Source organism: Podarcis liolepis (assembly GCF_965112155.1).
Source record: "Podarcis liolepis genome assembly, chromosome: 10".
In the NCBI taxonomy this organism is placed as follows: Eukaryota; Metazoa; Chordata; class Lepidosauria; order Squamata; family Lacertidae; genus Podarcis; species Podarcis liolepis.
In genome coordinates this window covers 58,389,970-58,403,083 of record NC_139562.1, presented here as the reverse complement: position 1 = coordinate 58,403,083, position 13,114 = coordinate 58,389,970, and the positions used below count along the sequence as shown (strand labels likewise).

General features: G+C 44.3%; 1 protein-coding gene across 2 annotated transcripts in view; it reads left to right on the top strand.

Annotated features, from left to right (window-relative positions):
• Window positions 1-13,114, top strand: part of CELSR1 (cadherin EGF LAG seven-pass G-type receptor 1) — a 175,135-nt gene that overhangs the window by 153,219 nt on the left and 8,802 nt on the right. The window contains exons 25-31 of one of the 2 annotated variants that reach the window (XM_083463187.1): window positions 568-742; window positions 7,370-7,482; window positions 9,018-9,097; window positions 10,985-11,111; window positions 11,353-11,478; window positions 12,532-12,668; window positions 13,004-13,107. In XM_083463187.1, the coding sequence (XP_083319313.1) occupies window positions 568-742; window positions 7,370-7,482; window positions 9,018-9,097; window positions 10,985-11,111; window positions 11,353-11,478; window positions 12,532-12,668; window positions 13,004-13,107 (862 nt within the window). The remainder of the gene's footprint in view (window positions 1-567; window positions 743-7,369; window positions 7,483-9,017; window positions 9,098-10,984; window positions 11,112-11,352; window positions 11,479-12,531; window positions 12,669-13,003; window positions 13,108-13,114) is intronic. The other variant, XM_083463188.1, reaches the window with a different exon arrangement.

Below are 13,114 nucleotides of genomic sequence, written 5' to 3'. Positions count from 1 at the left end.
GGAGCGCGTGTCCCTCCAGTTGTTTCTGGACTACAACTCCTATTACCCCATATCATTGGCTATTCTTTCTGGGGCTGATGGGGAATTGGAACCTGGAAGCCCACAGGTTCCCCACCTATGTAGTAAACCACCCTTTCGGCTAGCTGCAGTTTGTCCAGGCTTGAACAAAGCACTAAATTGCAATTTCATCTGAATTTGGGGGAACCACTTGAAGCATCCGTTCATGTTGAGCTATTTCAATTGCTTTTGTTTGTTTTGCCCATTGCAAACAGCTGGAGGTCTGTAAATTTTGATAATAAACCTGATTTACAATGGAGGTTGAATAATTTCGATTGCAACTGTACATGGCTAGGAGGCTGCTTGGCAAGGCAGATGTTGTGCAAGTATTTCTAAAAGAGCACTAGTACATTAGGATAAACTTTCTGTAATTAGGGAAGTTGTGATTGCTAAAGGCTACCTCTAAGTTTAGAGGCTTGTTTATGTCTAACGGAAGCCCACCTCTTGTGCCAGATTATTTTGTGGCTCAGCAGAAGCCATTCTAATTTCATGGCGTCTTTCCTTCTCTAGTTTGTGTGCACGGTGATAGCCATTCTTTTGCACTACTTCTACATGAGCACCTTCGCTTGGATGTTCGTCGAACAGCTTCATATCTACCGGATGCTGACGGAAGTGAGAAACATCAACTTTGGGCACATGAGGTTCTACTACGTCATGGGCTGGGGGATTCCTGCCATTATAACAGGTAAGGAAAATTAGATGATGAAGGAGGAAAAACTAATATGGTGGGGAGATATCTACACTACAAACTTACAACTGTCTTCTATCAGTATGGCTGTCATGGCATCCTTTCAAAGAGTCATGGGAACCTGGTGACATCGCTGCATGTTCTCTGCTTGATATGCTGACATTTTAAAAGTTTTGCTATTTAGCTCTGGCTTTTGAACTGTTCGGGACACGGGTGGCGCTGTGGGTTAAACCACAGAGCCTAGGACTTGCCGATCAGAAGGTCGGTGGTTCGAATCCCCGTGACGGGGTGCGCTCCCGTTACTCGGTCCCTGCTCCTGCCAACCTAGCAGTTCGAAAGCAGGTCAAAGTGCAAGCCGATAAATAGGTACCACTCCGGCGGGAAGGTAAACGGCGTTTCCGTGCGCTGTTCTGGTTTGCCAGAAGCGGCTTAGTCATGCTGGCCACATGATCCGGAAGCTGTACGCCGGCTCCCTCGGCCAATAAAGCGAGATGAGCACCGCAACCCCAGAGTCGGTCACGACTGGACCTAATGGTCAGGGGTCCCTTTACCTTTACTTTGAACTGTTCAATAATGCCCCATATCTGCAACACTTCCATACGGACTTCCAGTTCCCTGTGGAGAGAAACTGTTTTTAAATCAATGGATATAGGCCCTATAATCACTCCCCTTTCCTTGTGCTGGGCCTAATTCAAGAAGTAGTTGCATCCTTAGGATTATACTTATCAGTGGTGCCTTTAGATCAGAGGTTTCCAACCTTTTTGAGTCCACATCTCCCTTGACAACTACATTCTTTCTGTGGCACCCCTGTGGGGCTTAGGAGACCAGTTATGTCGCCCCTTGCCTGCAAAGCTAGCAGCCTCTCACCCTTTTTGGAACACCCTCCCTTGTGGAGTGCTCCTTCAGCCTCCTCTCATTTCCCCTCTTGCAAGTTCTCTGGGCAGCCACTACTGCTGCCTCTGGTCTCTGAGCTACTCCCCCTCCCATCCCAAAGAGAGGTGCCTCCTCACACTGCCCCACAGGGGCCTGGGAAGAGGATGCCCCCAGCCTTAGTGGTCCAACAGAGACAGGCCAAAGGTGAACATGAGGCCAGCACCTTACCTTGGGAGGCCAGCAGCGGGTGCTACCAGCCTTGCATGGCAGAAAGGCTCCCCTTTGGCGCTGGGCACTCAGCTCCCAGGCAGGCCTTGCCCACAGCAAGCACAAGAAAGGCCAGCACGGTGCCTGCCTGCTTGCCTGCCCAGCCTCCCACTTGTCTGTTCATTCCCAACAGCAAGGACTGACTAGTGTCCCTCTCCTGCTTATTCTGAGGCCGCCATAGCTCTCAGCAACCAGCACCCCCTGGCCAGCCCCAGAGTCACCATTCGTCTGGGGAGCTTGTAGCCAGGGCTGCTGCAACAAACAGCTGTGCAAGCCTTTGGGAAGCAGAGATGCAGGAGGGCATCAGAGGAAGGGAAGGAAGGAAAGAGGGGCAGAGGCCAGTCTTGGTTGAAAACCACTGCTTTAGATATTAGGAGCAGTTGCAGGCACAAAATGAAGACGAGGCACACAATTGTACTGGGTGCCTCTTGCCCTACTTAAAGTAACTTCTGTGCAGATAAAGGGACTTAAAACATAGCTGCATTCAAGTTGGAACAAGAATCGCACACATACCTCAGGAATAACTTCATTCACTTTATTATAATTACTTGGTTGCTTGCAGTGTTTTTCATATTCTGAGAAGAGAAAGAGGCGGACATGCTCTAGATTTCACTTGCGCTGGTAGAAATATTCCCTCAGGCGCACAGAAAATGTGACCCTGCAGACGATTATTTATTATTTTGCTTACTATTTAATTACATCTATATTGCCACCCATCAATAAATATTCCCCCGGGTGTCTTATAACAAACAACATTAGAGGTGCAATATATAACAATTAAAACCAACAATTCAACAACAAAAGAAGACAGAAGCTTCCGTACAGCAGAGACAGCATAAATCACTTGCAGCCCTTGTTTCAAACACAGTTTAAAAGACTGGATGAATGAAAAGGTCTCTATTTGGTGCCGAAAGGCCACAGAAGAGGCACCAAGCAAGCCTCTCTGCAAGGAAGCTGTTCTCCATAGCTGAGTTTCCACTACGCACACACACAAAAACAGCCCTCTCCTTGGTTGGTACCTACCTCACCATATTTTTAAGTTATGCATATTTTAATTTTCTTTACTTAGAAGATTTCTTTGTTGCATTTTAAGGACCATTACCTTGCAAAGCTGTTGATACTTAATACAATGCATCAAATAAACAATCAGTAAAATGTTGTAAAACAATTAAAAAAACCTTTACATTCAACAAAAAAAGAAAAGAAAAACCAACATTGGACAACCTTGGGCCTCTGTGCTCCTGTTTAAAAGGTCTCATTAGTGAATTGTGAGATGTATTCCTTGTAAGGTTTATTTTTTTTGGGGGGGGGGTGGAGAACAGGGTGTGAAAGACTAAGTATGCAGTGTTTGAAGCCAAAAACAATTTAAATTAAACTTTCTAGGTTTCTACTTGTTCTATATTTTTCTGCTAATGAAATAGCAATCATTAATAAAAAAAATGCTTAGTGGTGCACCGCAGGCTCAAATAAAGATAGCCGATAGAGCTGTCGCGCAGTTTTTAAAATGGTAGCCAATTAATTGCATGACTTTTAATCAGTTAGTTAAAGCTGCAGTCCTGTGCACACATATCTGGGAATAAATTCTGTGGAACTCTTCTGAGCATAGGACTGTGCTGTAATGTGAATAAAACCGGAGTAAAACAATCTTTGTTTTTAAGAGTATGCACAGCAAGCGACATTTTATACAAGGCATTTCTTTCTATGTGAGGGAAGCAGAATGCTTTTAAGCTGCTCACTGCCACCTCCGATTTTGTATGTGCTTAGATTATACTTAAAAAAGCACACCAATTCCTGCCTGATTAATGTGGAATATCCTTTAAAATGGATCAATTAAACGGATCCATTAAACTAAATATGGAGCTGGCAGCCGGGAGTTGCCTCACTCCCATGAAGAGGCTCTTTGTCTGGGGTAAGAAAGGAGCAGCAGGGATTGTCTGATTTGCTCAGCTGTTTGTTGCTCGCCAGCCATTTGGAGCTGATGGCAAGTACTTCCTTCACCCATGGAGGCGCTTTTCTGTATGTACAGGTATGTGGGGTGGGGGGTGTTCATTCAAGGATGCTGGGGTGGGTGATGGAGGGCAGAGAGGGAGGGAGATGCATGTGTGGCCTCTTTCTGTGTGTACGTGCATGTGTGTATGAGAGAGAAGAGGAAGGGGGTCTGTATCTGTGGTCTCTATGCATGTGTGGCCTGTGAAAGAGAGGGAGGGGTGAATTTGGTCAGAGAGGGGTAGAGCTGTATGTGTGGTCTGTGTGTATGCAAGGCCTGTAGAAAAGAGGGGTTGAGGGAGGGGGAAGTATGCATGGCAAAGAGAGGAGAAATCTTTGTGTGGCTGTTCACATGTGGAGTGTCTGTGTGCATGTGAGAAGCAGGTACAGGTGTGTCTGCTCTGTAGAGCCCAATTCAAAGTGCTGGTTTTGACCTATAAAGCCTTAAACAGCTGAGGACTGCAATACCTCAGGGACCGCCTCTTTCCATATGAACCTATCCGGACCCTGAGATCTTCTGAGGCCCTCCTTCATATATCTCCTCCTCGAGAGGTCCAGAGGGTGGCAACACGAGAACAGGCCACTCTGTAGTGGCTGCCTGTTTGTGGAATTCTCTCCCCAGGGAAGTTCACCTGACGCCTTCATTTTAGGCGCCAGGCAAAAATGTTCGTTTTTAACCAGGCCATTGGTTGATATGACTGACATCCCTTTTAAAATGTGGACTTTTGGGGGGGGTTGTTTTTATTTTGCTTATATATATTGTGATTTTTATGTTGATCTTTTCTGTGAACCACCCTGAGACATCTGGGTATAGGGCGGTATATAAGTTCAATAAATAATAGGGCCGGCCCACCCACAAGGCAAGCTGAGGCAGCCACTTGAGCTCCCGTGGGCTCACCCCACTGCCAATGGAGAGGCAGCAGTAGTGGTGGCTTTTGGTGAGATGCTGCAAGATCTTGTGTGTGCTGCAAGATCTCGCCAGAACCTTCCACCACTTCGCAGGTGCCACCACACATTCCTGGTGGGGCGGCAGGGCAGTACTTTTTCTAGTACCAGGGGACGTCCCCTGTTGTTATTTGGCAGCAACAGCAACATTGTTTGGAGGGAAGTCATTATCGTGTTATTTCCACAATCAGGACCAACAGGAACTCCTGTATTAAACATGAGGTTGTGCAGCAGGGCAGGAGGAGAAATGACTGTACTCTCTCTCATTTGTTGTCATGCCACGCACCAATGGAGCCATTTTGTGTAATGCTGCACACCCAAAATAGAGCCATTTTGTGAGTGGTGCCCAAAACACTTCCTTAAAATTAAAAATGTGTCCACTGGCCCAAAGCAGTCAGCAGCTTCTGCTTTATAAAATATAAACTTTTCAACTCTCTCTCTCTCTCTCTCTCTCTCTCTCTCTCTCTCTGTGTGTGTGTGTGTGTGTGTGTGTTTGTGTTGTCTGCTTTCCTAGTGCAAAACTATAAATTACAGTTTGACCGGTCCCACTCCTTATATATGTTTGCACAATAATTAATAATGCAAGCCAAACATTTGTTGCAAATGATCAGCAATAGCAGAACAAAGCAGACGATAAGGTTGCTGACAGCTTATTGTGAGTCATGCATGGTTTCCCAGGAAGTCAGGACTTGAAAAGTTCAGAAGTAGGCTCCTTAGAAAACAAAGCATTGTTCTCCATTGGTAGCTGACAGACAAGTAAAATTATGATCCTTTGCACATACAAAACCTCATGCAACAGAAAGGGCCTCATAATCTGCAGTCAAATTAAATTATTGACAATTATATAGTTTAATATTTTCTGCCCAAGCTTGAGGTATTCAGTAAAATGGATACTGTCAGGGAACTGACATCGGAGCTAGAGGCGGAGGGAAGGCTCTCGAATGATGCTGGAGAAGGGCCCAGCAGGGAGAGAGGCAGCTCCGCAGATGGGGAAGCAAATCAGCGCAACACCAGGGATATAGAGGGGCTGATGGGGGAATCGGCGAGAGGGCTCCAGGACTCTTCACCGGACACCAGCGGGGAGAGCACGGGTCCTCCGCTGCCCACGCCCACCCTGCGCAGAAGACTTCCGTGCAGAGAGAGTAGGAGGAGACTGGGTGTCAAACAACTTTTATGTTGGAAAAGATTTAAGAAACGCCCACTGACGGATTCTGCTAGCGACTGAGGCAGCCACAAGGTGAAGGGCTGCCCAGACAGAAAGGTTTAGCAAGGCAACAAAGACTGGAGAGGCGGCAACTTACGCACGAGCAACCCATACACATTACAGATACCCTTGGCAAAAACTGAGGCAGTGAAGGGTAAAGGGATTATTTCCACTCACAAATATTCTGAAAATATCGAGCAGTCCTGATAGAAAAAGATAAATGACTGGAGAAAATATCTGAAAGTTTTAACTCTTGCAGCATGACACCTCTAAACATTTTTCTTGAATATTCTCCAAGATGTGTTTGAAGCTTCCCTTCTGCTTCTAACTGGGAATTGCTTGCGTCAATTCGTGATCTAAGCCTATACTGAGTTGTTTTGATGCTGAAAAGCTAATTTTTCCACCAAGCTTGTTTCTCTGCAGATGCATTCCTTGAGAAAAGTAACTAAACTCTAGAAAATGCATGTTATTTGATACTTATCCAGTTGTCTGCATTGTGCCTCATTCTGTAAAATGAATACAGTGGTGGTACCTTGGTTGTCAAACTTAATCTGTTCTGGGAGCCTGTTTGACTCCCGAAACCGTTCAAAAACCAAGGCGAGGCTTCCGATTGGCTGCAGGAGCTTCCTGCACTCAATTGGAAGCCGCATCGGATGTTCGGCTTCTGAAAAACATTTGCAAAACGGAACACCTACTTCTGAGTTTGCAGTCTTTGGGTGCTGCTTTGTTCAGGTACTCGATACTAACAGGCCTGGTTGCTGTGTTTTTACTTGTGTTATTTTTGTATTTATTTGAATCACACAGTTTTTGAGTTCTAAAAATGTAGAAAGGCTCTCTGGCACTTTTCAGACATTACAAAAGTATTTCATCTTCCTGTGGATAAAGCCCATTCGGACTTGTGTATTTTATTGAATTGCATTGTATATGATTCTGAGCAGCCCTAAAACAAGCCCCAAACGTAAGAGAAATACTATAATTCCTGTTAATTTTCATAGTAGGTGAACTGCATACCTAAGGGCAAGAATTGGGTCTATTTTAATTTAGTAAAATCTTAAGGCAATGTGCAGAAAGTAAAACTGCCAGCGAATATTGGATTCAGATGTTTGGCCACACTTTGGTGCAACTGCCACAAATGAATATTCAGTCTTGAGAAGCAGACTATTTCTGCCAAATTAACTGATGCCAGACATTTCCGGATGGCTAAGTATTTTTGGGTGGTGGCTGCTCTGAGAGGGAAAGACCATACCTCTCCAGCAATGGTACTCGTGATATGGATGGATTGTGAGTGTGAACTATTTTGACGGACACTCCACATCAGAAATTCCTTCCACTTTTGTTTTGCGATACAGGTCTTGCAGTAGGGCTGGATCCACAGGGCTATGGGAACCCAGATTTCTGCTGGCTCTCCGTTCACGACACCCTGATTTGGAGCTTTGCAGGACCTATTGTGATCGTTGTGGTTGTAAGTATTGCAGGATCTGCCAACGGCGTGAAATGCGTCCGAGCTGAATTTATTACTGCCAAGCACTCTGACTGTAGAACATTCTTAAAAATTCATCTGTCGTATACATCCCTAAATTCAAATCAAATGTACAAAAGACATGGGACAGCACAGCTCTGATAACTAATCCTAAAACTATAAAAAAAGCCTTGCCGTACAAATTTCAACCAAAACTTGGCATCCCTATCTGCACACTAGGAGACTTGTAACTTATTAAATCGACCTTTTGTCGATTACTAAAAGGCTTGGATATTTTTGTGTGTTTTCCTGGCCAGGAATCAAATCTAGAGAACAATTATGCCCGTAAGTATCATGATGTGTGTGGCTTGCACCCACTTAGAAGTTGTAATCGGGAATGAACTTGCAAGCAGGATTTGAAATATGAGCAACAGAAGGAACTGGAGAACACAGTAGTGAGATGATGGTATCAGAGATGGAAGGTATTGCACAGCAGAGGGGGGCGGAATTCAGACACCATGGAAAATGGGGTCGGAAGTTGGGAAAAGTTTTTAAAAAATGTATTTAAGTATATATGTCAACTTTTTGAAAGTGTAATAACATTTATTACAAAAAAAAGTTGCAATTGGAAGCAACGGGTCTGTTGGGCCTCCTCACATAGTATTGTGGATATGCATCACTCACCCCTGAATTCTCTTTTCTTTTCTCAGTTTGGAATACTGTAAGCTTGTAAGGTCTTCTTTGAAGAACAAAATGTATTTGGGGAAGAGAAATCGTTTCCTCTTATCCTAACAAATCCCCTCTCTAAGAAACCTTTCAGGGGCAAAATGGACAAAACATCCATCAGCCTAAAGTATTCTGGCCTGGGGAGGGTGGAAGTCCAGTTGGGGGATGCACATCATAATGAGTTGAACTGTCACCCCACCGTCACCGGCATATAGCTTAAAAAAGGCTTCTTGCATAATACTGATCATGTTCAGGGCCAGATGAGCCCCCAAACCTCAGCACTCCTGTGTTATAAAGAAATTGCACCACAGTACTCGACAGTTGAGTTCAGCACTGGCGTGCGGTAACATTATTAACCAAGCCCCAGAGCTCAGCAGTCTCACACTTATTGTGCCCCAAGGATTTCCTGGTTGTTTGTTCCTCCCACGTACTGCATGAAACCTTCCTGGCCTCAAGCCTGTCCCATACTTTGACGTAGACTAGTTTATCCGGCATGCTGTTTTTGCAACAGTTACGAGCATTCTTGTCCATGATAATGGTACCTGTGCATTTGCAGTAGTGTTTACCTTTTGCAAGTACAATTTGTAAGGCCAAAATCTTTCTTGTTCTTACTGTCTCCAGAAGCTTTGTTTTACTTCAAACCTTGCAGAGCAGAATCTTCAAGACAACTGCGTCAAAGTTTCTTGAATTAAGAAAGCAAAGCATAACATGAAGTGAGGGGCTCTTAGCTGGGTAGAAAATCGTGTTTTGGTGAATTCATGGAAGGCAAACACCTGTTCATCGCTATTCTGATCCATACTTTCCCCCTCCAGATCAACGTTGTGATCTTCATACTAGCAGTTAAAGCATCATGCAGACGACGGCAGCGTTCACTGGAAAAAACTGGAGTTGTGTAAGTTTGTAACCGTGACCGAAAGAAACTAATCATGAGAAGTGGTAAGACAGAGACATGTTGTTCCTGCTCCCAGACTGAAACTGGGACACCTCTTCCTTCGAAACGTTGTTTAGTGCCATTGTTCTTTTTACTATTTGTTGAATCTTTCGTTCCCCTTCTGTCAGCTCTTGCTCCGCCACTCCCTCCCTTGTCCCCTTTCAGTTTTCTCTTGCTTGTGATCCCCATCTTGAGACACTTTCTCCCATAGCATAATTACAGTGATGTACTCCCTGAAAGCAGCTGCTAAAGGTAAAAGAATTGCCTTCAGGCCAGAAGGTGCCTACACCCTGTGACAGCATGCTTCTGCCATGATGTAAGCAAGGAGAATAAAATGTTAATTTTAAAAAAATGTTATCTATACCCTGCCAGAATTTACCCATGGAGCTGCTTACAACATACTAAAATTCAACACTTTTGCACAATATATTAAGGAAGCATGGGTACATCTGTGGAATGGGTAGTCAATGTGTTGACCTAATGAGTCTACAACTCATCAGCCCCAGTTAGCATGACCGTTGGTCAGGACTTATGGGAGTTGTAGTCTACTAACATCTGGAGGGAACCATGTTGGCTCTTCCCAGCCTGTGGCATCACCGTTAGGCCCCAGGTAATTGATAACCTAATCCAGGTTCCAGGATCTTCCCTTGGCAGGGATGGGGCTAGAACGAACTTCAGGTGGATCAGGTGAATAAAAGATTCCAGTGCACAGAAGCAGCTCTTCTGTTGATCTTCAAACAAATCTCCCCCACCCCCTGCTTGTACAGTTCGGGAGTCTGCCTCATTGTCTTCTGAGGAGTCCCACCCTCAAATATGTACAAGTTAGAGGCAAGGCAGTTCCTTACCATTTTACTAATGGTGTACATAACAGGCAAGTATTGCCACTGCCCAGTGATGAACAAGGGTAAGTCATATCATCTTGTTTCTGGAGATTGTTGTAGTTTTCTGAATCACTCTGTTGAGGAAGGCACTTCTGGTGTGCTCAGTATAATAGTGTGTGTGTGTGTGTGTGTGTGTGTGTGTGTGTGTGTGTGACAGAGAGAGGAGTTGGTGTCAGTGGAAGCATACCACCTGATGAGGAAAACACTTGCTAGCACATGATGCGGATGGTGCTATGGTCTAAACCACTGAGACTCTTGGGCTTGCCAATCAGAAGGTCAGCGGTTTGAATCTCCGCGATGGGGTGAGCTCCCATTGCTGTCCCAGCTTCTGCCAACCGAGCAGTTCAAAAGCACGCCAGTGCAAGTAGATAAATAGATACTGCTGCAGCAGGAAGGTAAACGACGTTTCCATGCGCTCTGGCTTCCAGCACGGTGCCCTGTTGCACCAGAAGCAATTTAGTCCTGCTGGCTACATGACCCAGAAAGCTGTCTGTGGACAAATGCTGGATCCTTCGGCCTAAAAGCAAGATGAGCGCCACAACCCCATAGTCATCTTTGACTGGACTTAACCGTCCAGGGCTCCTTTACCTTTTTACCTTTACAGAATAAATCCCCTTTACCTATCACCTGCTTTATCAGTGGGTGTTACTTAGGCCATAAGCCAAACCTCTGGGGTCTGGCTACCTAGGAGACAGCAAACTGGAATTCACAGATCAGTAGTTAGTATCTCTGCCTAGAGTGTATTTGGTGGACGAGTCACAAAAACTGATTTTTTACAAGATCACATAGCAAACGAGACAAAACTAGTGTTTGACTTTCCTTGTGTTTCATTCTGAACTTCTGCATTTCAGCCAGAGCTTTGAGAATTTCTTTCTTTCCTGGGGCAGAATTGGGAATAGCAGTGTGTGTGCTTCAGGGACTGCCATATTTCATGCCTAATACAAATTATTTCGTGGTTTTCATCTAGCTCTGTACTGCGGACTGCTTTCCTACTGCTACTGTTGATCAGCGCTACCTGGTTACTCGGTCTGATGGCGGTGAACAGTGATGTAATGACATTTCACTACCTGTTTGCTATCTTCAGCTGCTTACAGGTGAGTTTGATAAAGTGTCTTTATGGCGTGCCTTCAGATCCATTTCATGCTCCTTGGATTATCACTTCTCTGATTATGCAGTGCCGAGTCAGGGCTTCATAGGTAAAAATGGCAAACTTAGTGAATTCCTCCTCCTTCAGTTATTAAAGGATCCCCTCCCTGGAAAGTTTTTTCTATTTTTTAAAACATATTCTTCCTTTTGTCCTTTTTTTCTCTTCATCCCTCTAAAAAAAAAATCTAGGGCTTGTTCATCTTCTTCTTCCACTGTATATTCAATAAAGAAGTGAGGAAACATTTGAAGAATACTTTCACTGGAAAGAAGCCACTCACGGACGACACCACCACCACCAGAGCGACATTGTTAACCGTAAGGAGCCATTCTGCAAAAAGCATTTCCCAGCACTGACGCATAATAGTTCTGTATCCTGACAAAATTGCTGATGCCAAATTTTGTCTGGATTCCCTGCCATCAGCAATTGGCCTAGAACTCTGTTTATTTTAGGACATATCCTCTCTTACCAACATAAAACAGAGCTGCATTCGGCTTTGTTTTTTTTAGAATGTAAATGGAAGTATATGCATTGGGATTTATATAATTATGCCATATTCCTATTAAACTATTTAAGTGATTGGAGTTGACTTAAGTCCATTGATTTCGTTGGGTCTCCTCTGAGTAAGACTTAGTTGGATATAACCCTACTGCAACTCACTAGTTTTCTTGTTAGTGTTTAAGGGCAGAAACTCATTTTAAGGAAACATTTAGTGTTATTTCTATCCTGTTTGTGATATTTTTAGATCCCAAATTTACATTTATTATCTGATTTTTATTAATCAAATGAAGGATCATCGGAAACCTTTGGCCGCTCAAACGTTGACTTTCAGGAGCACAGTTTCTCCTGCTATAAGCTTGCCGTTTCCTAAAAGTCAAATTTTGGATGGCCCAAGAAAAAGATTAGTGAGACCAATCCTTTCTTTGGACAAATAACTTAAAAGTTAAGCTTCCTCCAAACAAAAAATGTAGGGCTCATTTGACTACCAAAGCTCATGATCAGGACAACCACATGATGTGGCTGTTGATTGGGTGTACCACTACAAAAAAGACGTGAGGGTCACCTGTTACCGATTGCTCATCATATTAACCCCCCCCCCAAAAAAAACACAGTAAACTAGCATGTCAGGAAGAAAGCTAGCAGGTCTCCATGAGATCCAGTTTTTATGTGTTCAGGGGCATTGGAGTAGTTAAGTATGCAGCCCCCTAATTTCAGTATGAAATGGAACCCAGCAAGAGCTTCACCGCAGATTTGGCCTGTGTGTATAGATCAGCTTTAATAATATTGACCGCTCTCAGTTTGATGGGTGGTTTCAAAAATAAACGTATGTGTTTATTGGTCAACACCTCTTATTTTTCCCCTTCTCCCAGCGGTCTCTGAACTGTAACGACACGTATGTAGAAGAGCCAAATATGTATCGCACCACTCTTGGGGAATCCACAGTCTCCTTAGAAAGCACCGTCAGGTCAGCCAAGAGTCACAATAGCTACCTTGCTTATATTCTCAGGTAATCTGGTGGCGGCGCATGGCTTTCAGGCCTCTCCCTTTTCTCTTTTGTGTTGCTTTTGCAAAAATGAAATGCATTGCTGCTTTTGCGCAAGTTGTGCTTCCCTTACGCTTCTGCAGATTTGTTTTTGTGCAATATGCATCTTGCACCTTACCTGTGCCCACGTTGTTTGCATCATTTGATTTCACCATTTAAATATAGGCTGAATGCCAATTGCAGTGGCTATACTGATGCCATACAGTCCGCCAGGCAAACATTGCATTCGAAGCAGCAAACTAGAATTTCAGATGTCCCTGTGGGTTTGCTTGCTATCATCCCCCTTTTCTTCTTCTTAGAGATGAAGCCGCCCAGAAGCTTAGTGTGTCATCCAGCCAAGCAAGAGCAGGTCATACAGAAGGCGATTCCTCCATCTTCCACAAGAAGCCATCAAAATCCAACGGTAAGAA